Genomic DNA, 27,459 nt, shown 5'->3' with positions numbered 1-27,459 from the left:
CATCCAAATCCAGGATTTGAAATGAAATCTTGCTATCCAAACATAGCATAAACTGAATTGAACTGAACTGAACTGAAAATAAGCTGGGGAGAACAGGCCCTTAGAAATATAAAATGTGAGTTTCTTGCTCCAAGTTGATTGGTTATATAAATTAATAAATTAAAGAAGTACTTCTTATATAAGGCTCTAAGCTAGCATTTTTAATGTATAACTCAGGTATCAAGTGCAAGTATAATGATGAGTCAAGTGTTTTGATTCTTTAGAGTTAGGGCCTGTTCTCCCCAGCTTATATTATTTTCAGTTCAGTTCAGTTCAGCTCTAATCAGTTCAGTTCAGCTTCAATCAGTTCAGTTCAGCTCCATTCTTTTATAACTATTTTGTTAAATATTATTATGTTGGTATAATTTATTTTACTAATTACTCTTATTATTATTATTATTATTATTATTATTATTATTATTATATTATATTATTATTATATATTATTATATATTTATTTATTATACATTACTATTAAGTATTAAGTATTATGTGTTGTGTTGTTGTTGTTGTTGTTGTTGTTGTTGTTGTTGTTGTGTGTTGTTGTTGTTGTTGTTGTTTATATATTTTATTTTGTTTATTATAGCTTTACTCATTATTATTACTAATTATTATATAGGAGGAACATGGTTAGGTCAAAGCACAAATAAAACCACGTTTTAGCCCATAAACCAATCAAATCGCGTCAAGACGGTTTATGATATAATTTTCGCGGTCCAACCCAATCATCATTTTTATTACTAAATATTATTATATTATTAAATCTAATTATTAAAATAGTAATATTAATTTACTTCTTAGATATTATTGCTATTATATATCATCATCAATATTATATTATAAAATATATAAAATATATTATTGATTATCATTATTATATTAATTATTATTAATTATAATACTATTATCATTATATTACTTATCATTAATATATTACTTATCATATAATATTATTTAATATTATATTATTATTGTTTAAATATTATTTATATTTATTAATTCAATTTAATTCAATTTAATTCAATCAGTTCAGTTCATTCAGTTCAGCTCCAATCAGTTCAGTTCAGTTCAGCTCTAATCAGTTCAGTTCAGTTCAACTGTTTTATGCCGAAAAGAACAGAGTCTTACTTATAAAATAACTATATAAAATAGGATTTGATTATTGAATAAAATATTAATGACTTATATATTATTTTTTAAATTTTTTTTATTGTTTCTCTTTAAAATTCACCTCTAATTTTTTCTATTTATCACTATAACCGCTTGATTCTAGACTGTATAGTTCATCACTTCAAATACAACTCTATCTTGTATAGTTTCGTAAAGGATTCGGACTCAGGAAGCAAGGTCAGTACTCAGTAGGTCACTCAGGACCGTTGGCACAGTTTTTCTATATATTTTTTTTGTGCTTCGTGTAGCTTAGCCACTAAATATTTCAATCTCTCTTGAAGATTATAGGCATTATCTGAAATTCCTGTGAGCCTGAGACCGCTTAAACCCTAAACCCTCTGTAATCAACACCCAATTTTTCATAGACAAGAATAGTTCAGTGTCACACCCAGAAACAGGTCTTATGCAATCATCCTCAACAATTTCTTTAAATTCTCAATCTCTTCAATTCTCATGGAAACCTTCACTTCCCAGAAATTTCTCTCTCCAAACCTTCAATTCCAACCCAACCAGCCAATTCAAAACTTTTTCTCTTTTCACCTCCTTCAAAACTTTACCAAACTCAGATTCTCAACAACCCATTATCAAAAAGAATCAATCTTTGTCAAAAACAGACCTCCCTGTTGTAATTAGGAGAAATGGGAAGGATTTTAAGTATTTTTGGGATGGAAATTCACTTGAATTAGTTTGTGTTGATGATGAAATCCCAACTACACTTTTTGAAAGTTTTGAAGAAGGAATTAAAAAGTTTTTAACTGTGGTTAGAGATTTTTTCATACCAAAGCAAGTTACTGAAAATTACATTGAATATGTCAAGTGGAAGTTTTTGCATCGAGTTTTTAGTTCTTCCCTTCAAGTTCTTGCAACCCAGGTGATTTTTAGGAAAACAACCATTTGAATTACTTGGATTTTTGGTTGTCATTGTGATAACTAGAGTAGTTTTTGTTGATTTTAATGAATGATATGCATGTACTGAGTTGGTTGATGAAATTAGGCGATGTTTCGAGCCATTGGAGTTGGGTATGCTCAGTCCCTTCCATCTGCTGCGGCCATGAATTGGGTATTGAAGGATGGTCTAGGTAGACTTAGTAGGTGTATCTATACATCATGTGTAGGTTCGGCTTTCGATACGAATTTAAAGGTATGCCAAGTTTGTTGGATGTTATTCTAGTTGTTTATCAATGCATCATGTCTGTCAGCATTTGTTAAGTTACTATGTCCTCAAGCTGTGGTTTTATATGTTTACACTTTACAGTGTGGATGAGGTGGTTTGGAGGGAAAGGGGAGACACAGTGAGGGATAAATGTTCTGTCATCTGGATATAGAATGGAGAAGGGAAGGAAAATCCGTTTTCTCCAATGTTGGAAAAAATTTGGAAGGAAATTGCAAGCCTACTGCTCCCTTCCATCTTGATGATTGTTGGCCAAAAACAGTGTAGAATTTTAGGACTTTGTTTCGCGGTTTTAGAAAAATTTAATGGAGGAGACTTTAACTTGATAATACTACCGTCTGTAGTTGCTTTGAGATGTGAAACCCAAATCAAAATCAAAATGAATTTAGGGCTTGAAAAGCATTCTTTTTCACTTCATACTGCAAATCGTTTACTTATTGATTTTTCCTGACTGCCTTCTTGAAGAGAGTGAGGTTCGCAACTTCAGTTATGTTCAGCTTGAGCATTGGAGTTGAGTTGATGACCCCTGCTTTTCCGCATTGCTTCCTGCTCCTTGCTTCTGTGGCCAACATTGCTAAACAGATAAGCTTGGCATGCTACCTGGCAACTGGTGTAAGGTTCTGCCCTCAAAATGGTTCAGTTACTTCCATGTTTTGTTGATTGCTGCCGTTTTTTTCTGAGCTTGATGGACTTAAATGACCTTCGTTTTCATATAGATATTGCTGCAATCAGAAGGTTTGCATTTGTTATGTTCTCCGTCTATTGCTCTAAATTAACTGTTTAGAGAAATTTGGATGGGGCTTCTGAAGACTGCCTTTTGATTTGTAATTAAGCTGATTTTTGTTCAAATAAACGGGACTTGCAAATTTAACCTTCAAAGTTTTCCTATCAGCTAAAATTGTTTTTTTTATATATTTATATGGCTTAGCATAATGATTCTTTCAATGTGCTACATAGTCAAATGTTTCTACCTAGAAGAGCTCACCAACCGAAACAAGTGAGAATCTTCATTCTCTTTTTCTTCTTTAGGCTCTTCAAACTGTTGCCTTAGTTCAGTTGTTTGTTCAGCCACTTCAGAGTTCACGATGCATCAATCTCCTTAGGAATTTGTATCCTAATTCTCCAGCAGTAATTAACTCTTAAGTGCTCCTATTTCTTATAGAAGCTTTTCATTTCTTTCTATTTTATTCTGAAATATAATCATATTCGATGTATTGCCAGACTGCCGTTCATCGGAGTTTTGCACTGGCTGATAACTTGGGTGAGGTTTCTGCAAAAGCCCAGGTTGGTTGTAATCTGAGATAACATTTCGTTATCTATATCTTTCCTTAAATATATGCTGATCTTTCTTTTGGATCTCAGATTCAAACTGTGTGCTTTGACAACTTGGGCCTACTGTTAGCTGCATCAATAAATGTGGTGCTCAAGAATAATGAAAGGTTTTATTCTCCATCTTAATGCTGTCATTTTTTTTCTACCTTAAATCTTTTATGTACTCAGCATTTTAATATATCCCTTATTCTCTTGAGGAGTTCAGCCTCTTCTCTAAAGGCCTCCTCTCCTACCTGATGAGGAATCTAGGTGACTAATTAATTCTGATCTATGGTGGGGACATATAGATCCTTCTCCAAACATATTAATAAAGTCCATTAATTCTGATCATTCTGATTAGATCCTTCTCCAAACATATTAATAAATTTTGTATCAAGGCCATACTACTTCGTAAAAGAGGAAATTGCATTTTGTTCGCTTTTGGATTGATGCCAACAAATCCTCAGAAACTAATTGAAGAGACACTTTAATATCTAGCTGTTGGTCTGCATATATCTAGAACTTGTAATTTCTCTATTGTAATTTAATATGTTGTCATTGTTACCTTTTGCATTGTCCTTGTTCTTCTACTCTCATGTTTACGTTCTGGTCATCTGTTTTGCTTCCCAGTCTGTCTTTGGCGTGTTGGGATTTTTTGTAGTTGCAATTTTTATCATTTCTTCCTTGTATCTTCCCGTTTCATCCTTAATGTATATCAGTTCCAAACTTAAGTGATGCTACATAAGATTGCAAGCAGGTTTGCCATTTGTTGTATACCCCATATTCTCAGCAATCGACCTGTGTGGAATTTACCAATCACTGAAGCATGTGCATCTGCAGACTTTTACCAAGGTTGGTATATGGCTCTTGGTTTCCTAGTATAATATATTTCACCGCCCCACTTGCACAGGTTCTCGCTTTTACGCTTGAACTTGAGATTCCGTGATGACAGCGATTTTGAAGTATCAACATTGCACTCATTTGATCATTCCTCTTTATATGGGGTTGGTGGGATGGGTGTGGAGATAAGTGTTTATCTCCAGGTCTCGTACTCGCATTTGCTTAAGGCATTTGTGATGGGATTTTCTGGTAAGCATAGTGGATACTTATCTCACTTATGCATCTTTTTCAGGATAGGCTTGAGCTGGTTCTTGACAAATGGATACAATCTGGATATGTCCCATCACCAGCTGAAGTAAGTAAGCTGGAAGGAATTGATCTTCTGAATTTTGGTGAGTTCGAGCTTCTGTAACTTCGCATGCCTTTCTGATATTATTGGCTACAGCCGCATCTAAGGTAGCTTTATTTATCTAAAGTTGATGAGGTTGAAACAGGAAGAAAGAAAGGAGAATGGCCAATTAGAATTGGAGGCTTGGATCCCAAGAGACAGATACCACTCCTGACAATGTTGACAATGAGATCTCTGAGCAGGGAGGATTTTTATTTCATCTGCTTAGAAACTACTTGTGGCCTACCATCTGAAAAGGTAAGCTCGCTTGATAGAATATTTTCATCAATTTTTTCTTAATTATTACGTCATCATCCAGTATACAATTACATCATTTACGTGCCTAATTTCTCATTTACTTTTGATATTTTGTAGCAAGGAATTCTGCTTTCTTTAAGAGAAGGTGCAAGAACGGAAGATATCATTGTGGGTTTGCTGCAGGTACACTTTTCTAGATTCACCCCCCCCCCCCCATATAAACAAATACCGTTTCTGATCTCCTGGTATTGCAGGCATGCTACATTCGTCATGCTCTTCTTCCAAGCAGCAGCAAGTGGGAAAACATCGTAGAAGATTGCGATATCTCACATTCAAAAGCCATGAAGTGGTTCCAGTTGACTCAAGATAGCAAGAGTCTTGCGCAGTTAGACCTAAGCACATTACATGAGCAGATGTTAAGCTCAAGTTGGATTGCCAAGAATATTTTGTTAGGGACTCAAGAACAAACACGCTACGATTTTGTTGACAAAAATGATGTTTAGTACTTTCTTCCTCAATCAAAATGTATATGTCATGGGTTGATTTCGTTATGAAATTTTGATAATTATATTCATGTAAATTTGTAAAAGTAGGTTAGCAAAAGTTATTTAACTGAATTTGAATATTATGTTCAGGAATTAAAGATATAATTTTACGGGGTTAACTGCCAAAAGTTCATATTTTCATCTGGGATTTACATTACATAACCATGTTATGGGGTGTTTTTCTCAGAAACCCCCAAGTTTACCTCTTCTTCAGGTAACTTCCAACTTGTCACGATTCTTGTAATGATATTGCCAAGGTAAAGACTTAACTAACCTGCACCTCGTTACTTGCTGAAAATTTCATCAGCATATTGGAGTTCCTTTTTTTTAATCATTACTTCACAACTTTTGTTCCGTATAACATAGTGTTATAACTTATACGGATGTAAATTACGAAAGGCAATATGGGGTAAGAGGGATATTTGTATAGAATTACCTTAGTAATAATTTCGTCACTAGAAATCGTAAGTTTTATGACAATTCACAAGCTAAGGGTTACCTTAGAAAGTGATGCACAATATGGGATTCATTTGAGAAAATTGCCTAAAACACATGCCTATATAGTACTAATGGAATCTCCCTTTCAATTTAGCATAACAAAATTGTTATATACTTTCTCCATTTTCTTTTATTGTTCCTATTTGGAATCTTTTTGTGAGAGAAAACTGGTCAAAGTAGGAAGAACTTTCAGAAACGGAGGGAATATAGTATATTCTCTAAATCTCTATCATGGGTTGACTTGTTAGTTTTTTGTTTGTGTGTCCATATAAAGACCATAAATTTTCTCATGTAAAGAGCGAGGGCAAGTGTCTAACCCACAGGTTAGCTAGAGAAACAATTACAGAAGTAATCATATTGAAGAACATGTTGCATGTATCATGTATGTCTTGAGGACTTCCCGGACTTTGCTTGTGCTATGGAGGGTCGGGATATCTGAATATGTTTATGTTTGTTTGTTTTCTACAGATTCAATGCTACAGTTTTTGGCTGTTGCCATCATAAAAAATAAACAATCTTGACGACAAAGACCAAATAAAGCCCATAACTTTGATAAAGATGGACTCATAAGTCATAGGGAGCAAAATTGTTGAAAAGTGGTTTCTATGATAACTTTTGACCTGACAAAAAGACAATTCTTCAATCGATTGAACCAAATAAGTAGCACAAGAATTCCCGCTGGTTTGTTGTGTTAAAATTATACAGATATTAGTAGTAAAAATTATGAACATTGTCTCTTCATACAGCCTATTCAATTCTACTATGTAATTTGCACGCCGCAAATATATACAACTGAACACTATGGGAATTAAGAATATAAACTTTTTTACAACAATTTCTTTTTCCAACTAGGAACTACTACTGAGATGAAAAACTGGCCTCTGTACTGAATAATGCATAGTCGCTCAAGCTAAAATTAAATCTTTCCTCCTCCCACTTAACAATTTCTCTCCCATATTTCAAGGCGGCATCAACACTGTCAGGCTCAAGGCCCTTCACCGATGACACGAATAACTTCCGTCCAGTTAAATCAAAGTAAAGTTTCTTGAATTTGACGGCAATATAATGAAAACCCAACTGGCCAAGTGAAGGATTGTGGTTGATACTCTTGCTCCTGCTGTTGCTGTTGTTCTTGCTGTATTGGCTTATAAGGGGTCGGAAATCTTCAAACCACTCGCATTCAGAAAGTGGGATATGTTCCATTTTTTCCTCAAAGAGATCAAATTTGTTTAGAATCAAAAGGAAGTCCATTGGCTCAAAAGTTGGATGGGTTACAATGCTTTCAAAGAGTTTTTTGCTCAGCAACATATTGTTCACGAGAGATCCTTCACTATCATATGAGAACTGGTCATAGTCAGTCAGTGCTACACAGAATATCACAAGCCTAACATCTTCCAACATCTCTATCCATTTACAGTTCTCTGCAAACCCTCTTGCTTGTACTCTGATAAGCTGGTACCTAAATTTCACAACCAAAATTAAGAGCGACATTGAACACCACTGACAAAAAAAGATGGCACAAAAGTAACAAAATTTTAGGTAAACTATAAGGAAGCCCTAAAAAGGCTAACCAGCTACGACAAAGTATTCAGTTTAAAACTGCATTTAAGAACAGTGTTGATACCAAACATGGTCCCTCGAGAAGTCTATCCCGTGAGTTTAACTACCATTAGTTTAACTCTGGTCAATCAAGAGTAAACTGAAAAAAAAAATTAAAAAGTAAAATGAAAGCATCTAACTAAATGCACCCAGGGACCGACACTTGGCGCCTCTTTCAAATGCCAATTAAAATATATATTTAATAATCTTTTCATAATAATAACATATGTAATATATTCAGCATGTGAAAGTTTATGGAGAAGTCTACAGGATCATATTGCATCGGACAGAAGAGAGTAAAAGAGAATGATTTGTGTCAATGACTCGTATGGATGACATCTGGTCCATATTTTTGGGATTCTGACTAGTTAGAGTTGTAAATCTTTCTAGAGAAGGGAAATGATATACACCCAATACAACATAATCATAGAGCTCTTCTGTGTTAGAGTAGTCCATTGATGAAGAACTTAACAACTTCAACCGTTTTGTGCTATGTCACATTAAGGCTCTGTTTGATTAAATAGAAGATGATTTTTCATGGCAAAACAATTACAAAGGGAACACAAAAAATTAATGGCACTTTGTTTGATTCATTTCAAGAAAAGTTAGAAAGAAAATATGAAATCATAGGGAAGAAATGGATGGGATGGGAGAAGAGAAATAATACAAGGAATATGGAGAAAATTGTGGCAAACCTTCCTTTAGAAAGGAAATGTTTTCCATCCTTGGGAGAGCTATTTTCATCCTTAGGAAAACTATTTCCCACCCATTACAAACCAAACAAAGGAAAATTAGTTCCCAGCCAATCCAGGAAAATATTTCCCACCCAACCAACCCTCTCCAATTATTCGTAACCCTTACCCCCAACCGTGAAGTAAAATGGGGAAGGCTTACCTAGGCAAAGAACCATGTTGGTCAGTAGTATCAGGGTCGTCATCAGCTGATTGCGGAAATGAGAACTCCATACAAGCTAGGCCATTTTGTGAGGTCACTCCTTCGGCATATAGGATATCCAGATCTGATGGCTCGTAATCTGGTTGCAGAATATAAACAGCCTGAATCAAGAAACCACCAAATTAGTAACCCTGAGATATATAAAAGAACATACAGATTAACTAAAACATAACATCTTTAATGGTGGGGAAAAGGTTGGCCAGCTTTGTAGACGAGTAAAGAAATAGAATAACTTCTTACAGTTTACATATCAGTAAGGTACACTAGTCTAATATTAGGTACTAATAAGTAACAGTGCTAACTACAAGCTAAAGACCCAGACTTCTCTTGCCCTCTTTTAACAGCTAATCCAAATCACCAATTAGCCCTAAATTTGAAGTTAATAACAATTTGAACTTACTTACAAGTCCTCATCTTAATAGATAGAAACTATGTTACTTGGACTTCCGAATTTGTGTCCAACATGGCCACACGGTGACACGGGTATGTTTCCAAATATATGACTTAGCTATTTTAGAAAATATGATCATATGATTGTGGTCCAAATTGAAGTGTCAATGTCCATGTTAGATTGTCGACAATCCAGCATGGATACATGAAGTAAAGCAATAAGTCCAAGTAGCATAGAATACACATCTTCAAAAGAATCATCCTTATTTCTCATGGCATTGTCACGTCATATTTCGTTTTCAGCAAGTGAAGACACCAACTCCACTCGGCTTTCAGCAACGACTAACAGAAGCCACAGTGACCTTTCTGCAATGAGCCCGGTGATACAACCAGTGCAATATATATAGTCTAGCTTTCACAAATTTAAGGGTTAAGCATGGTCAACAGGTCAACTTGCATCTGGCTGTGATTTATATTTTGGGTATTTTACTTGCCCACCAGCTATATCATTGAAAATTGCAAAGCAAACCCAGTAGGCCAGTACTACTGGCGCCTAAAAGACCAAAGGAGCCAAAGAATGTAAATACTCATCCATAACATATGCTTATGTACAACTGTTCCTTAATACACCTTTTACCAGCACACCTCCCGGAGACAAGGAACTGAAAAGGGAAATCAACAAAGGGGCTAGTCAATTGTTCTTTATACTGATGGCTTACTTGAACAATGTTCAAAGTCACATCAGCATTTTTTTTTGACAAAGAGCAGCATGTTAGTAACAGTGATATGCTATTGAGATAAATCATCCACTGAAGCAAGTGGAGACAAGAGGCAATGAATATAGCTCTACATGTATTGTTTGAATCACACAGAACAACGAGTTAATAACTTACTTGCTCTAAGAAATAACTGGATACAGTAGGTAGCATTTCAATTTCACTTCTTCGATTATATGTGGCTCGAATAGCGGCAGTATTCCACAATTCTTCAACCAATGGTGCATATTCACGAGTTGCGGCTGGAAAAATTGCTTCCAAGTTACCAGATGCCATTGCCTTAAGAAGCCAATCAGAAAATTCTTTCAACCTCGGAGAGATGGAATAGATAGTCATCTCATCAATCCCTTGAGCGCTTCTCTCTGAAATTATAAATCAATGTTCAGCAGGTTAGCCGTTAGTGAGCTTAATCTCTAAGCTGATGATAATTTAATGATTAGATTTAGATCCCCCAAGTCCCTGATCCAGCCCCCTCCGTAAAACCAGAAAACAGATAAGGTGGGGTTAATTATGAATTTATGGATATGCAAAGGAAACAATACCTTGCTGGCAAGCTGGATCAGAAGGCTGATCAGTCAGGTTCATCAAACTTTCTTCTTCAAAACGTTCCCTGCCCTCTAGGAGTATCCCAAGGTAACCGTACACATTACCCTGGATCATCAACTTGATTTTCTCTCTTTCATCCTCAGAAAATGGTGAGGTTTTATAAAGAATTTTGGCCTAACACAGTCATAAAAGAAACAGTTACCAATAGAACAAAATCTCAAAACACTATCATAAATCACAATGACATAATACAACTGGAAAGTACGATCTTACGTAAGACATGAGTATATGGTGGGGAAAAATGATCAAAACTTAAGATGTTATATTCAATCACTCAGCATTCAGCAATCACCCGACCAAAAAGATAAACATAAAAAAGGCCCTAATTATTGAATAAAGCCGGAAGTACAACACTCAGCCTTTTACAAATCCATTCTATCTTAATGGACTTCAATATTATGCATTGAAACTTCCTCTATCTAGTAGATAAAACTCTATTAGGCTTGGGCACGGATAGCAAGAGTAAATAGTAGCAAGACTCTTTTTAATTTAGTAGATGCTAGAATAGATATAAGAACTAAATATATTGATAAAAAGAGAGAAAGTTAGAGAGGGGAGCACATCACATGGCTTGAATGGGTTAAGTTTTCTATTTCAGGTAATGGGATGTTCATTGTGGACTGACCAATATACTCCTTCGGTTTTTCTAAGCTGTACTCACTTTTCATTTACATCCAGTTTTAAAATTCTATTCACTTTTGCTCTGTTCCTTATTTGGCAAACTTTTATCCTCTAATGTTCTTCAATGCCCGCCATATGGAACCGACTTCTACTCTTTTCTCCTTCGAAGTAACTAAAAGATCATGGAGTGGTCGTTTTTCAATTATTTTCCTTGGTTATTGGAGCTATAGTAAGTGGGCAAAACTTGGGAAAACAGAAGACGATTATTTGTGAACGGTGGATTCATTAGTGGACAGGAGTATAGAAGTTAGGCGATCAACAAAACATTTTGTTGTTACTGCAATCCCGATTCTTTCAGGCTCATGTCATTGACTTAGTCCCTATTAACGTCCCCAAATCACTCATGTGGTCAGACAAACACCTAGTTTTCTTCTACAAAGCACATAAAGATAAAATTGAGATGATAAGCCTGCAAGGTGCACTCTTAATGTCTTATAGCCAAAAACTGTACAATATCAGAACCCTGTGAATTTTAAAGCTGTGCAGCACATGCATACTGAGCATCAATTCCCTCAGCTACATATAGACTATAGAGCATTTTAAAGTGGGATATAAGGTAAATATGTGGTAAGCAACTACCTGCTTAAATAATGTACTTGTCCCTGCACCACTATATCCTATCAAAAGAAGCTTCTGAAGTGTTCTCTCCAGGTAATCAGAATTTGTTTTTTCAACAACATGTCTCACTTCTTCTGCACAAAGGTTCTTGGATTTTGAGGGGACAGGCAGTGACAGGAAAGCGCAGACCAGTTTCATTCCCGCCTAAAGGGATAGATATATTAATAACAGTAGAGGGGAAAAAAGGTGATAATGCAAATTTGCAAGCAGATTATATGCACAGGATCTTTTCATACCTTGCCCCAGATGTAGCCTTTTGTTTTCTTTTGTCCCTCTTCTTGGTATGAACCATCATCATTCACCCAAAAATGTGGATTACCAGCACACTGGACTCCTGCCAACTGCAATATCCCACAAATTTTACTCAAACCTGAATCATTTATCTTTAACTGGTTGTGATGAAAATTTGACTGACCTGCAACATCCGCAGCTCCGCTTTCGTGATCTCTCGACCATTTATAAAAACTTGGGTATTCCCATTACTAGCATCCGGTTTAATGGGGTCCCCAACATTCAGATGGGCACTAATAATCTGCAAAGGCTTTTCTCCTTCCTGTGATTCGTGCAACGCAGACAACTTGTTCATAAGCATAAGACGATAAAATGAAAGAAAAATAAACAAATAGACCACAAGACAAAATCAAATGTTCACCTTTCCCCAAAGACCAGATACTTTGTCATACCAATAGTTTCCAGGTTTAATGTTCTTAGGTGGGTTCAAACAGGTCTGTAACAACAGCAGCTCTTCATGACATAGAGGCTTCCCATTTACACAGATGTACTCTGGTGGCAACTGATTGACGTCACAAAGCTTCTCAGCCTTCATTATCTGTCGAATCTCCAAATCATTTAGCAGTCTCTTGAGTATCTTCGAGCATTTTCCCAAGTTCTCTCGCTTGAACTCATCAATGGGATATCCAATGCATGCAACACATTTCCTTCCTTCTGGCATCGATCCCATGGCCTTGAGAATACAATTGCTACAATACTTTGCGTTGCAAACAATGCAAGCATCCTTTTCAGTGAAGCGATTTCCTTTAAGACAACGATAGCAGGCACCCTTCTTGGATCTGAACAGAACTTCCTTTTTTGGTCTGAGTCTCTCAGTCTCACGATAAGTCAAGTCCTCGTCAGCATCAGCATATGAGTCAATGTCACGAAAATTCACAACGGGCCTTTTAATATCACTATGAGGCATGCTTTTGCACTCTCCAGTCCTAAAAGAGGAAACTGGGGAAGACAAATACTCCATGCTCAAGCCTGACTTTATCGAACTCCATTCACGACCATTCAAATCATCAAGATCTAGATCATCTTGCGAAGGACCAGAAGCCATGGAGGCCTCTGAAACTGCTGAGAGTTCTCGCAATTTCTCAAAGCTTTCACAATATTCTGATGGACATGAACTTCCACCTCTAGCCACCAAATCACGCGAATGTTCATGGCTAATCGAAGAAGAAGCCAGCTCTGCTGAGCTATTTATCAAACCTGACCAATCCCCAAATTCACCACGACAATTCAAATCCTCTAATGTCCCTGAGCTACATATATCACCCATCCCCATACAATCCTGACCACTTTTCACTCTTTCTTCAAACACGGCAACTGAAGCTGGAGAAAGGGTCTCTTCTAAAGCTAATTCAATATCTCTCTCATGCTCACAAACACTTGTAAGCCTATCAAAATCTATCACTGACGTCGGAGACACATTCCTAGCAGACCCTACTTTGTTTAGCTCTCTAGAAAACTTCTTGTTCAGAGCATCAGGACCAAGCACAGGCTGAATAATGGGTAATGTAATCTTCTCTGGAAAGGGGATTTGAGTAACAACAGAAGCAAGGGGTATGCTCTCAACATTAATCGGAACCGCCCGAGGAATATCAAAATTCACAGGAGGGCCATCATACTCCATGGCAAAGCCATATTCCATACTATCATCCTCCATAACAGGACTATAAACCACCTCAGGAGACATTTTTCCCCAAATCAATAACCCCTCAAATTCCAATTTAAGCTCAATTTACAAGATACATTTACCAAACCCTAGCCAGCTTCCATACCCACATCACAATTCCACAATTAAACCACCCACAAAACAAACCCTCAACATAATTACTTCAAAAACTGAATCCTAACCATAAACCTGATATTACCCTACTATAGTTTATCACAAGAAACAACTTGACCTGAAAATTAAAGATGGACAAAAACATAAAAACAAATCTCAAGGGAAAAACAAAGTAAGAAAAAAGATTAAAACTTTCACAATAAAACTTAATTAAACTAAGTTAAAAAGAAAGAAAAAAGAAAAGGGTACCTGAAGTGGGAGGAGAGAGAAAGAAAGACAAGAATGAGAAGGCCAAAGAAGGTGTCTGTGGAGTGGAGTTGGTGGTGGTGTAGGGTTGTGTGGGATGAAGAGGAGGGAAATGTGTTTGGGAAAATGTGGGAAAGCCAAAAAAGAAAGAAAAAGACAGCATTTTTTTTATTTTTTTGGACAGCAAAAAGATGGAATATTAGGGGGAACTAGGATGAGGACTGAGGAGAAGATGGGTATATTTTTTTTTTCTTTTTTCACCCTCACTCTCTTTTTTTAAGTTAAAAAATAAAATTCGTTCCTTTGGCTGTTAAAGAATGGAATCTTTCATCTTCACTTTTTTGTAAGTTGTCCTGTTTTTGAAATTTTGGAAGTTTGTTAGGTTGAAGATGATGGCAGGAAGATGACGTGTCAGGCATGTGAATTGGAAGTGGTGAAAAAATTTCTTTGTCCCTTATGTTGTTGTTGGCCCTTTGTCAAGGAAGCTGTGTTCTTTGAACCAATACAAAAATAAGTGTTTACCACTCTTACGTTTACTGTCTCAACTCTCATGTTTACCTTTTTTTAAAAAAAAAAATTGATTTAATCAGTCCCAACTTTAGGCGTCCTGACAAAAACAGTCCCGATTTCAGTTTTTTATTGTTCAGTCTCAACTTTTTGGGATACTTTACACACGTGGTCCAGGTTCACAGGTTACCTGCTAAGCCTGTTAAAAAAAATTAACCCCTCATTTTCCTTTTTCTTTTCGAATTTTTACACTTAACTACTCTTTCTTTATCTCTCACCTCTCTTCTCCCTCCTCTGCCTCTACCGTCCCCTCCCTCTCCCCTGCCAAGCTGCCACCTCTCCTCCTGTCATCCCTTTTTTTTACTCACATCACACAAACCCATCATAATAGAAAGAGAGAGAAAGAGAAAACAAAGAAAAAAACAACAAGAACAACAATGGGCTGATAATTTCCATTGAAGAGATCTGTTATATCATCCAATCCATGACCATAAAAGGCCCATCTAGAATTTTTGGGCTCTACCCTCGAACTTTCCACCAGAATTCACATTCTCTCTCCTACTCTTAACTTCACCATCATCACCATCTCTGCCTTTTTTGGAAGAAAACGTAGGTGGGTTATCAAGAACATGGGGTTTCAATTGAGAAAATTTGTCATTTCTCACCTTCAAGTATTCCTCCAAATTAATATTTCTAGCCATATTCTTCTTCTTAATCTCGACCCAAATTCTAATTCTTGCGCAATTTTACGCCTATCTTTCTTAGTCAAATTGATTTCTTCCACAACTTGTTTCCATTCATCTGGACTAAATTCTCGTGTTCAATTACTTCGGTTATTTTTTTGGTTGCTTCTAGTATTTTGGGTAGTTTTAGACATCAAAGAAATTTGTGGGTTGAGTTGTTCTTCAAGATATAAATCTTCAAAAATACCATCTTAAAAAACAAGACAATCCCCAATTGCTTGTTCTTCTTCCTCAAATTTTTCTTCTTCTTCATTGAAATTTGAGGTTGCAAATTGGAGGTTTTAAGATAGTGCAGAGAGTAGGCTAGGAGAGAGATTGGAGGTTTTTGAGAGAGAATGTGAGGGATGAGCAAAAGCATGAAGGTGTGGAGAAAGAGAGAGGAGAGAGAATTAAAAGAGGAAGGAAATTGAGTGTGTTTGGGTTTTGAGAAGAAGAGAGCTAAACATGGAAATGGCAGTACAATTGGTAAGTTGGCTTTGGAGGAGCTGGTCAAAGAGGATGGGTGGCGGGGTATGGGTACGTGGGTTTTGGGGACGGGGGAGAGGGTGGCGAGGGAGGGAAAAGGGTTTTGAGAATGGGGGAGAGGGTGGTAGGGAGTGGTGACAGTTAGGGGAGGTGGGGTGAAAGCGGAGGCGTTGGGTGGCAAAGGAGGAAAGAAGAGGAAGAAGATAGAAAAAGAAAATAATTTTTTTTTTTTGGCAAGTTTACCTATTATAGGAGGTTAGAAACCTGCTAGGACTAGTATTGTAAAAAAAACTCTTCAAAGTTGGGACTGAACAATAAAAAACGAAAGTTGGGACTGTTTTTGTCAGGACGCTCAAAGTTGGGACTAATTAAATCAATTTTTTCTTTTTTTTTGTATGTATCTAAATAGAACTTTTTAACTTCTTGAATTGGTAATATATGAACTTATTGAAATTTATTTTAACTAATCTAAATTTATTTGTTGAATCTTATTTGAATTCAGTTGCACTTATTAAATCTACACAAAGTCTTATAAATTACCGTCTCACGTTAACACTAACGTGAGATGAGTCTGTTTTTCCTCCAATTTCCAGCCTCGGTCTTTTAATTATGTTTTTATGGTTGATAGTTGTGATTCAGACTATTAGTTATTGTTTTCTGATAAATAGTTATGATATGTGGGTATCTAGTTATTATTGTTCTTTACATTAGTTATGACTTTTTTTTTGGTTCCGGTTTTATGCCTAATAGTTTTAGTCTAGAAAATAACTGAAAGATTATAATTATAGCATATGAATAAGGGTTTTTTGTCAGAAAGGACCTAATAAAATACAAGTATTGTGGGGAAGGACCTAATAAATAAAAAATTGTCAAAAAGGACCTAATAAAATACTTCCGATTGTGAACAGGAACCACTTTATGAATTTCCGGCCAAATTTACCATTTACCGACATTGACCCTTTTTTTACCCCTAGTTGACTCTTTAATGTTTTGTTTCTATTACCGCAAAATTAAGAGGATAAGAGAAATTACCGTAAAACTAAGAACCCTAATTTACGATTTTGGGAAAAACGTATAATATGAGCCCTAAATTTCAAAATCCTTAAACATTGAGAGAGAGAAATTTGAAGAGCAAAACATACCTTGGATTTGATGAAGGTTGCAGGATAAGATCGAATAGGTTGATGCTTCCCTTCAATGGAGATTGCGCTGTTGGGAGGAAAGTGTGAGAATTCAATATGTTTGGGTCAGTTAAAATAGGAATAAAACGTTAAAGAGTCAACTAGGGGTAAAAAAAAGGGTCAACGCCGGTAAATGATAAATTTGGCCGGAAATTCATAAAGTGGTTCATGTTCACAATCGGAAGTATTTTATTAGGTCCTTTTTGACAAAAAAAAATTTATTAGGTCCTTCCCCACAAAACTTGTATTTTATTAGGTTCTTTCTGACAAAAAAGTAACAATAATGCATGGTTTTATGGTTATAGTTTTGATATTTGGTTAACAATTATACTTTGATGGTTGATAGTATGAGAGGTCAATAGTTATGATTTTAAGGTCATTAGTTTTATTTATTGTATGCATTAGTAAACATTGTTTTTGCATTAATTATTTGAGGTCGCCATAAGTAATGCAAAAATGTGTTAGTTATTTAAGAAAAAGATAATTAGTGCATTAGTTTTTTTTTTAGAAAGACATAATTATTTATGCATGAAATTGAAGTTATGACCAATAAAATGCATTATAACTTGATTTCTATGATATAACTAATATACTTCAACGTTTAACTAATATACTTCAGTGCTTAACTAATATACATCAGTGCTTAACTAATATACTTCAGCATTTAACTAATTAATCCAGAAACAATTTAAGGCTAGCATAACTAATAAGTGCAAGCGTCTAACTAATTCTACTGCTGTCTGATGCGCGTGCGTGATGTCAGCATGACATCAGTGGTCTCACATTAACACTAACGTGAGACCGTCTCTCCAAAAACGAACTCTTAAATCTAATGGAAGTTGCTTTTTTTATAGGTGTAGAGAGTGCACCCTCAATTTCCTATTTTTTCACTCCTACATTGGTAATGATGATGTAAAAGTCTTATATTTAGTTGTATAACATTTTCCCAAATTAGTTTGGCTCTAATTTTTATTTGGTATAATAATTTGTTTGGTTACTCTTACTCTTTGCAAGTCTATGTTTAAAGAAACATTTATTGATTCTAAAACTCTACAAATAAAAGAGTTGTATTTTCAATTCGTCGGCAAGTTGCGATCAATGGGTTCAAGTTGCTAATAATATATAAGGTTACTCGCACCAAAGATATCTAAAAAGGGGAGCTAGAAAGCACGTATTTTGAAATCAATCATCTAATTCTTAATCTCCTAATTTCCAGTGAAACAATTGAATTAGTAATAGATCAGGAAATTATATGATCAAAGCAAAAAAGATCCATTCTGCTACTAAGTCCAATCACCATATATAGACCAATACTATCCTAAACATATTAAACAACTACAATGAGGCCGGGACAAAAAGCACGCCAAAATGGATGAAGTATATATACACATATAACCGATTTAGAGGAAATAATTAATATCTTTATCATCGTCATCGAAAGGCAAATGATAGATCATGTCGTTGTGTGTTACTTCTACTGTATGAGACATTTGAATTCGGGACCTCCTCTGATATCCTCCAAATCTTGATTGACTTATCCAAACTTCCACTATACAAAACCCACCTTGTATCAAATGAAGTTGCTTCCCCACTCGCCACAACAGCTAAACACTTAACTGGCCCATTATGCCCCGTCAAAACCGACAAGCAAACATGACTATCGTTATTTATATCCTCGTTAGTCATTCTTTTCCAAACACAAATATTCATATCCGCAGACCCACTTATAACCATGCTCCCTGCAGTAGCTAAGCACAATACTGCAAGTTTATGCCCATTTAGAGTTCCGCATGGAATTGAAAAGTTTTGTTTCTCCCAAAAGTTAACTTGACCGTTTGATGAACCGCTATACACAATTGTGGCAGTTGGGTCAATTGCTAAAGCTGTCACAGCACATTCTTGTTTTAACAATGATTGGGAAAAAAAATGTTTAGTTCCCTTTCCTTGGACCTCACGGCGCCATACCTTAATTGTACCATCAGCGGACCCAGTAAAGACAAGTCCGTCACATCCAGCAACAACAGCATTGACAGCATCGTCATGGGCTGGGATTGATTCAAGGCATTTGAAGTTTGATATACGCCATACCTTCACGGTCTTGTCCCATGAAGCAGAGTATAAGTAGTTTCGATCCTCACTTAAACTAAGCGATGAGATGGCATCAAGATGCCGTATCCATAATGCATTGCGATGCCTTCCTATCTCTATATAGTTACTTGGTTTGATAGATTTCTTCATAAATGACTTAAAGGTTGGTAATGTTCCAATCCTCTTGTGGATACTCGGATTTTTTGAAGACATTTTCCAAACTCGAATTTTTCCATCTTGGTGACCTGTAAATATTTTATCTTCTGATATTACAATTGATTTAACTAGCCCACTATTTGATTTAAACCCAGAGTATTCCCGTTGATTTCTCCAAACTCGAATATTTTTACTGTCGGTCCCAGTATATAATAAGTCTCCTGATGTTGCTAAAGAATAAATGTGTCCTTCCTCTCTTATTAATGAACCCATTAAGCAATTAAAAGAACCTCCATTATTATTTGATAAGCCATCTTCGTATGAAGGAGCTGGCAATGACATATGTGCTGACCATGGGGATTTTGAGTACGGTGAGACAGAGCCAACGTTGTCTGATGGTGAAGAGTTCGAAGAACCAATGTTACTTGTACGAGATTCATATTGGTGATGCTCCAAGCTATTGTCATTATATACTTGCGATTGTTGTTGTAAACTACTCGATCTTGCAAACATTGTTGATCTTTTTACATGTACCCAACTATGTGAAATCAAATACTATACCAAATCCAGTCGTAGAGATTAAGGAATTTGAGATGAAAAGACAAAATGGAAGTCAAAATCTAAAAGTTGATTTGATGGCTATGTATCATCATATTATGTAAGAAATAAAAAAGTTTGAAGAAGATCAGCAAATGAAAACAATGATATGCGAAATTTTTAAGTTGACAATATATACCTACTTGTAAATCAAGGTTTTTACTATGAAATTTTTTCTAGCATATATAAACAAATAAGAAAGAAGGTAAAAAAGACACAAAGATTAAGGTTTTGGTAATAAATATTGTAACTTTGAAAAATAACAAACTGTAACAAAAGCTAACAAGCATCCATAAAAACTAACATAATAATTGGATAAATTATTGGATAACGCCACACTTGTTAGGCATTTGATAAAATGAAAATTTGTTGACAACTATACCATGTTAGTTTTACACGCAATAACTTTTCTGCCCCTCATTTTTTTTAGAATGCTAAAAAGGCACAGTATCACAAATATCTCCTTCAAGAAATATTAACCACCAAATTGATACTACAATGACCTAATTTTCTATTTAATTTGCTACTTATGAGGACATTGATATAATGATCATGTAAAGATGAGTAAATTACTTTTGATGTTTGTTAACACCTGGGAATTTTAAAGATTATGATGTTTATACATCTATAAATTTAAGTTATGAATTTTTATGCATGGGAACATTAGTGGAAATCTCAACAACATTTACAAAATACATATATTATGTATGCTTCAAGCAAGAGATTATCATAGAATAAAAATTTTCTTATATGTGAACTATATTATCATGCTTTTAAAATTTGAGGGAGGTTCATGCACGGGCGAATTTAGTTACTAGGTGGCAATTTGCCAATACTCGTATTATTAAACCAACACTAGTCAAATACAATGATTATTACATCATCGGTGATATCTAAAATTAGTGAAAAAATATGAAATATAATATAAAAATTCAAACCATTCATGAAAATAGGATGATTGTTTAATTATTTAAACCTAAATGACTCAAGTAAAAAAATTGTGAAAATCCAAAGTACTGCACATGAATTTGTACCAAACTAAGATTATAAATTATTTTTGTGTTCTTTTAAGGATCTTTTTACTTTCCGTTTAAATGACTTCTCAAAAGGTTCTTTTGCTTTTGCTTTTAATTTATTTCTTATTTGGTAAAATTTGATTCCTCCCTTGACGGGGAGGTGGTAACTCACTGGAGTACCATCCCGAATTCTAGGGTTCGAATTCTCATCTCAATAATATGTTGGGCATTTACTTCTGGGTTGTTTAGCCTTGTACCCAATCTTTGAGTTGGTGTGCCCTGCAAACTAGTAGCCTAGCAGGGGTTGGTATTCAGACAGATTATCTTAAATAATAATAATAAAAATGATTTCTCCCATACTACCATATGCCACTTGTCCGACTCACATAATCTTATACTTTCTTACAATCCCAACTCAGTTGCTAGAGCTGGCAATTATCCATGGGTGAATCCACCCACCCTGGATAGATGTACTAAACCCGCAGTGAATTAAGTGATTAGTTGGTGACGAGTGGATCGAGTCAGATATGTATGACATTTTTTTGACCCATCACCCACTCCATCCATCCATATATAAATATAAATATAAATATATATAATATATTATATATATATATAATATTATATATATAATATATATATATATATAATATATATAATATATATATATATATATATATAATATTTTAAAAAAATAACTTTTTGGTATATAATAAGATTGATATTAGTCGCTCTATTGTTAGTATATGAATAAGTTTTCATTTATTAATTTAATTGATAAGTTTAGAAAATAGTTTTTTCTAGTATCATTCTCTTCCCACCCGCTCCACTTGTGGTTGATGGGTGGAGTTGATACAAGTGGAATTCTTGGCGGGTGATGGATGAAGATTTGGTTCACGGGTGATGAGGCTGATTGAGGTCTACCCGACCCATCTTCGATCCATTGTCAGCCATACCACTTGCACACTTTCTCTTCATTGCTTCGATTTCTGTTACTACAATATATAAATAAATAAATAAAATCCTAAAAGAACTGAGAAAATATTATATAGCTCTAAAATTACAAATTATGGTAATTCTAATACTAATATGCAACTTGATTTTTTGATCGATATCACATTTGATGTAAATATATTTCTGATTCAATTCGCTCTATTTTTTTATATATATATCTCTAAAATTATAAATTATGGTAATTCTAATACTAATATTCAACTTTATTTTTATGGATATCACATTTTAAATAAATATTGTTTTATTCTATTCGCTCTAATTTTTTTTATAAAAATTAACTTATGCAAACTTATCAGAAGTTTGTTGTTCACGTAAAAAGACTAAAATATCTTCAATCACATTTAATGTTTGTTAAATGAAAATGATGTCATTTTTTTCCAAATCTAGAGGAACTTTGTGAACGGTTGTTTTTACGTATTATTTGAGGTTATTAGATGTAATACTATAATCTTGCTATCTACCCCCTATGTTCCTATTTGTTTTTCCTATTTAGAATCTTTTTCAGAGTAAACAAAAGTCAAAGTATAGAAGAACAAATGGGAACGGAGGGAGTATTTATTTTCGCACACATTGCGTGCAGATAAGATTAGTACTCATTATTCCCTATGTATTTCCTTCTATCTTTCTCACTTCAAATATTCAAGTCAAAGCTTTTTGGATTTTTCTATATAGTACCCCTGTATTTTTTTTGTTTTCCACATTGTGCCAACCTTTTAAAATTTTCCACATCATGCACATGAACTCCTAAATGTTAAACATAATGCCATTACTAAAACATCATTAACAAAGGACGTTAAGTTGGCGTTAACCTTTTATATTTACTTGACTTTTGGGTTCAAAACATTCCCACAGAAACATTAAGGTTCTTTAAATTAGTGACACATTTGATTTTCCCCGCACAATTGATGCATTTGTAATCTCTCCAATCTTCTAATGTCTTCTTCTCACTCCTCCCCCATTGATGCAAATTGTGAGTTTGATTTTTTTTCACCAAGGTGCAATTGCTCCCCTCCACAAATACAGAATTGGATATATCCAATTCTCAACGCAATCTCAAAAAAGCATAATTTAAGTGTGAAACTGTCAATATTTTTTGTGGTTGAACAGTTCCCACATAAAGGGAACAGAGGAGACAAAATTTTCATGCGAGGTGATGATGCTTCTAGTATGCACTTTGATGAAGGGCAAATGTTGAAGATAAGGCATGAAATTGTTGTTGTGGAGGAAATTTTGTATGAATTAGGGTTGTATTTGAGGGATATTGTTAAAATTAGGTTATTTTTGTATGTTCTTATGGTGATTATGATAAACATGGGGTAAGAAAGACATAGTTATTGTTGTGTATGATTTAGATTGAGAGTTTGTGTTTGATTAGAAAAGTATATTAGTAGTAATGAGATGATCTCGTTGTCTTGGACTAATGTCTTGTATTTGAATTACTTATTATCATAATGCAAATTATCAGTTCATTAGTTGTTAAAAACTCAAAATGCATTACTTTGATTACATAATAGGCATATATTCATATGTCCAACAAGAGACGTCATCACAATTCACAATGAAATGTTGCAATTGAAAACGGGATGTAGCAAAAAGTAACCCATCACCTTGCGTAATTATTGTCCAAAATGAAACCACATCATCTTACAAAATAACCCAGCACATTGCTATTGACTTAGTCTAGCATTGACATCCTTGCCAAAATCTTTCTTCTCTTAGGACTCATACTCCCTTCCACATATGCAATTGTAGATGGCTAGCTCATGGGGTGTTGTCTTATCTTTCCCTTTGACTTAGTTGAAGAAGCTTGTCAGGTTGTGGCTATGTGATCACAATTGCATTGCCAGAAGGTTGGCTCAGGGACTGTCTAGTAGTCCTTCCCCATGACTGACTAGTTGAAGCATTGTTGGTATGAGGTCTATGAGTGTAACACCCCGATAATTATCTCTTTTCAGAAATACCTTTATAATATAAAAGTAAAGAATTACCCAAGTATTATCGCACGTGTGATAACGTATCGACTTATTCAGAATTTTGTAGCGGAAAATATATAACTAAACTTTAAACTCTTATTATAAATAAATAACTAAGTATTTAGAAATCAAACAATCTAAATGAGTCTACTCAAACAAACTTAATAACTTATGTTCTTATAAATGCAAAAAATAAAATATTCTAGTTACACATTCTCTCCATTCCAGATTTCCAATGATGCACATCTGCGAACCTATAATGTCAATGCTATACTAAATTACTCCCCAAAATAGATCATCACAGGATCAATAAGGCAAAGCCATAATCACAAACACAAACAAAGCACGTAATCAGCAAAGCTGAGTACTACATACTAAAACATAAGTATTCCTAACATGATACTAAATAATAACATGCAGGGATAAATAATATAATCATATAACAATCTGCAGACAACTTTTACTGAACTAAACTCTAAACATCATTTTATCTCTTTAATGGAATAGTTACTTGGACCCGAGTGGCCGAGTTGTCTTATCTACTAATGCCTTCAATAAGAAGACGAAATATAGGCGCGACTTCGTATTCCAGAATGACCTACGATATCGAGGAACCTTTTTGAAAAATGAAAATGGTGATCAGTCCATCCCCAGGAAAGCCATGGCACGCTCACCATGAACCCCAACTCCTAATGTCCAACTCTAAACGTGCACCAGTCTAAAGTCTATAACTATCCTCGTTACACTTTACGTTATTTACATGTTATCACTTGTTATGACACACATACAAGCAATCACAGAAATACAAATCAATCAATCACGACTTACTTCTTTTATCTTAGGATTACATAAATGATCACAACTTACAATCCCAGACTACTTCCTTTTTAATCTCAAACTTCTTATTTTGTTGAACCTAGCCAACAATAATCTTACCTTTAAAAAGGTATAACTTATCATCTTACCAAATAAAGCCCACAGTCCTCATAAGATAGTGAAATAATACTTGTAAGGGAACACATGATGAATAGCATGATTCAATCTCTAAACCATATATTAATTCCTCATGTGAATTAATAAATAAAATTCCCTTCCATATGCTTGCATCAAATATTACATACAAACATGACAATCTATTACTCATAATAATCTCAAAATCACATGCTTGCACACAGGCATGAAATATGTAAAAATCAATCATACTAGAAATCACATATGAACTTAATAAGTTCATATACATGATACTACAACTTTTCTTCCTTAAAATCATGATACTAATCACATAACACATAGGTATGTACGTACCTTGTTTAAACTAGTCGGCAGACCACTTTTAACTCCTTAAAAGTCTCCTACAGAATATTCTCCGCCTAGAAATCAATATAAACTAAAATCAATACCCTTAAATAAAAAATACAGCAACTCTAAAATATTTAAAATCCCCTTTAAATATATTCAAAAGTCGATTATCAAACCTTCAATTACTTTTAATTCCTAGCATAGTACTACCATACCAGTAATTAAAATTCTTAAAACTCCATAAATAAAATCCTTTATGAAATTCCAGCAACTTTTAAAATCATAAAACCCTCTTTAAACATATGTAAACATGATTAAATTCATAATCTAAACCAATCTCATAGTATACAACATGCTACTATGGTTTTCTAATAATTAACACCCTAAAAATCCATATTTTAATGATTAAAACTTCAATCTAACAATAATAAACAAATTTGAATTTTTATTCTTATAATATATAATATATATGAATCAAGATCATTTATTAAAACAGTAAATTAAAACCAATAATCATGATTACCATTAAAATAAAGCATAAAACATAGTCTTTAATGGAATCTTGAGAAAGAAGAAAAGAATTTAACCAAAGAAACAAAGAACCAAGGAAGAGGATGCAAGGTGCCAGAAATTTGCCATGCAGCAGCAACAGTTCGACGCACGAATTGAGAGTTTAAAGGTTTTGTGACGTTTCTTGTTCAACAAGAAACGTTACTTGAAGAAGAAAAGATTAGAGAGAGAGAGATCGAAAATCAGTGAGGAGAGAGAGAGAATTATGCTGGTTGTGTGTCTTAATGAAGAGGAGAGAGAAAATATTCTTTGTGTGGGGTAAAATAATTAGGTATAGATATTTATAATAAGGAGGCTTCCTTTTGGGCTTAGGAAAAAGGAGATTGGGCTCAATTAAAATTAATGATGAATAGAATAAATAAAATAGAACTCCTATCATCAATATGACTCCTTTTCCTTATCCATTTAGGATTTTAGGTTCCTCAAGTCCAGTAGACTTCTTTTCCAATATAAATTAGTATTTAAACTTTTATCAAAGCATGCTTAATTAAAATATTTTTAACTGTCTTAAATTCTTAAAATAATTTCATTTGACTTTTAAAATAGTCAACCTTTGTAAATAGTCAAATTATTTAAAACTAAATTATGTTTAAATATAAATATATAAATACAAAAATATATTTATAAAATCCTTTAGAATTATGGGGGATTACAATGAGGTTGTTATTTTGTTATCATATATTCGATTAGGTTGGAATCCCTTATTTTATCTTAGCACTCTATTCCCTTTATTACTCCCTTGAGATGGAACTTCAATGCGCTATTGTTCAAGGACCTCCCTAGCTGTTAGCCCTCTTTTGCATGTCTTGGAGTTGTGGCCAAATGACTTGCATTTCTCGCATTGCACTATAGTGCTCCTAATTCCCTTCATTTTCTCTCCCTCTTCTCTTCTTCTATTTTTATATGGTCTTCATATCTATCTTTTCATTATTGGGGGTAGTAGCTCAGGCAAACCCAAATCAGGCCATTAATCAGCATCTGGGATTGGCAAAATGTTTCCCTTGCATGCCTCTTTATACCTAGCAACATAATACCAATCACTCACATAGTCAAATAAATCCTTTCCAACATATAATTTGCTTAATACCATGTCTACAAGGGATACACTAATAATATGTCATCTACCATAAATACATGTTCTACTATTGAGTGACACTGATAGCACAGTTCTCCTATAATGAATTTCATTTTCTCTTCTATCTAAGGGGTATGCATGACATGTTCTAGATTCTTTGGTTAGGACCCTAACTTTTTCCCTAATGTATTAAATAAGGGCAATTTATCCATGATTCACTGAGTTGATGCCTGGTAGCATGTCTCAACATTGTTATCCTTCTTACCCCTGCAAAAACATTTGTTAAGGCATTAAAAAAACTTCAAATTTGAGGTATAAGTCAGTGTGTATGTTTTACCTTTAAGCAAAGTTAATATTGAATTACATCTGTCTGCTCTAATTGTAGAATTGAAACTTTCCACAAAGTTATTTGTATTTTCATCATTACATAGGCTTTCTTCATAATTCCACCTAGTCCATCCGTTAAGGGGACCAAACATATTTAAACCATTTCACTGCCCCAAGTCTAGCAAAGGTTTGAATCTTCTGAAGAGCCTTATGAAACTGAATGTTAAGTAGGCATTCAAAACTGCCAAGAACATTTTATGCATTACAATCCCACGATACTCATTCTTCAA

The 27,459-nt window shown here is 34.5% G+C and overlaps 3 protein-coding genes across 7 annotated transcripts; 1 reads left to right on the top strand and 2 right to left on the bottom strand.

Annotated features, from left to right (window-relative positions):
• Nucleotides 1-1,488: 1,488 nt before the first annotated feature.
• On the top strand, nt 1,489-5,863 carry LOC104896012 (protein root UVB sensitive 4). Of its 5 annotated transcripts, none has more exons than XM_010682678.4 (10): nt 1,489-2,080; nt 2,204-2,350; nt 2,846-2,992; nt 3,602-3,664; nt 3,743-3,819; nt 4,438-4,543; nt 4,824-4,923; nt 5,008-5,177; nt 5,295-5,360; nt 5,467-5,766. In XM_010682678.4, the coding sequence occupies exons 1-10, from the start codon at nt 1,613-1,615 to the stop codon at nt 5,545-5,547; spliced, it is 1,425 nt and encodes a 474-aa protein (XP_010680980.2). In that variant the 5' UTR covers nt 1,489-1,612; the 3' UTR covers nt 5,548-5,766. The 5 variants fall into 5 exon arrangements, with proteins under 5 accessions (XP_010680980.2, XP_019105781.2, XP_019105782.2 ...); XM_019250236.3 differs by having other exon boundaries at nt 1,490-2,080; nt 2,846-2,997; nt 3,602-3,641; nt 5,432-5,863; XM_010682677.4 differs by having other exon boundaries at nt 1,491-2,080; nt 5,026-5,177; nt 5,432-5,863.
• A 978-nt stretch (nt 5,864-6,841) lies between these two features.
• On the bottom strand, nt 6,842-13,864 carry LOC104896011 (extra-large guanine nucleotide-binding protein 1; the record flags this gene model as incomplete). The annotated part of the gene is made up of 8 exons (XM_010682674.4): nt 6,842-7,679; nt 8,714-8,874; nt 10,057-10,301; nt 10,482-10,659; nt 11,806-11,988; nt 12,081-12,185; nt 12,260-12,397; nt 12,497-13,864. Coding segments are annotated over 8 exons (2,979 nt in total), but the record flags the coding sequence as incomplete, so codon positions are not given.
• A 4,621-nt stretch (nt 13,865-18,485) lies between these two features.
• Nucleotides 18,486-19,811, bottom strand: LOC104896192 (protein JINGUBANG). Its single transcript, XM_010682909.3, has one exon. The coding sequence runs from the start codon at nt 19,809-19,811 to the stop codon at nt 18,486-18,488; it is 1,326 nt and encodes a 441-aa protein (XP_010681211.3).
• Between the last annotated feature and the right edge of the window lie 7,648 nt (nt 19,812-27,459).

The sequence above is a fragment of the Beta vulgaris genome, chromosome 6, assembly GCF_026745355.1.
Source record: "Beta vulgaris subsp. vulgaris cultivar EL10 chromosome 6, EL10.2, whole genome shotgun sequence".
In the NCBI taxonomy this organism is placed as follows: Eukaryota; Viridiplantae; Streptophyta; class Magnoliopsida; order Caryophyllales; family Amaranthaceae; genus Beta; species Beta vulgaris.
This window is presented reverse-complemented; position numbering and strand designations above follow the sequence as displayed.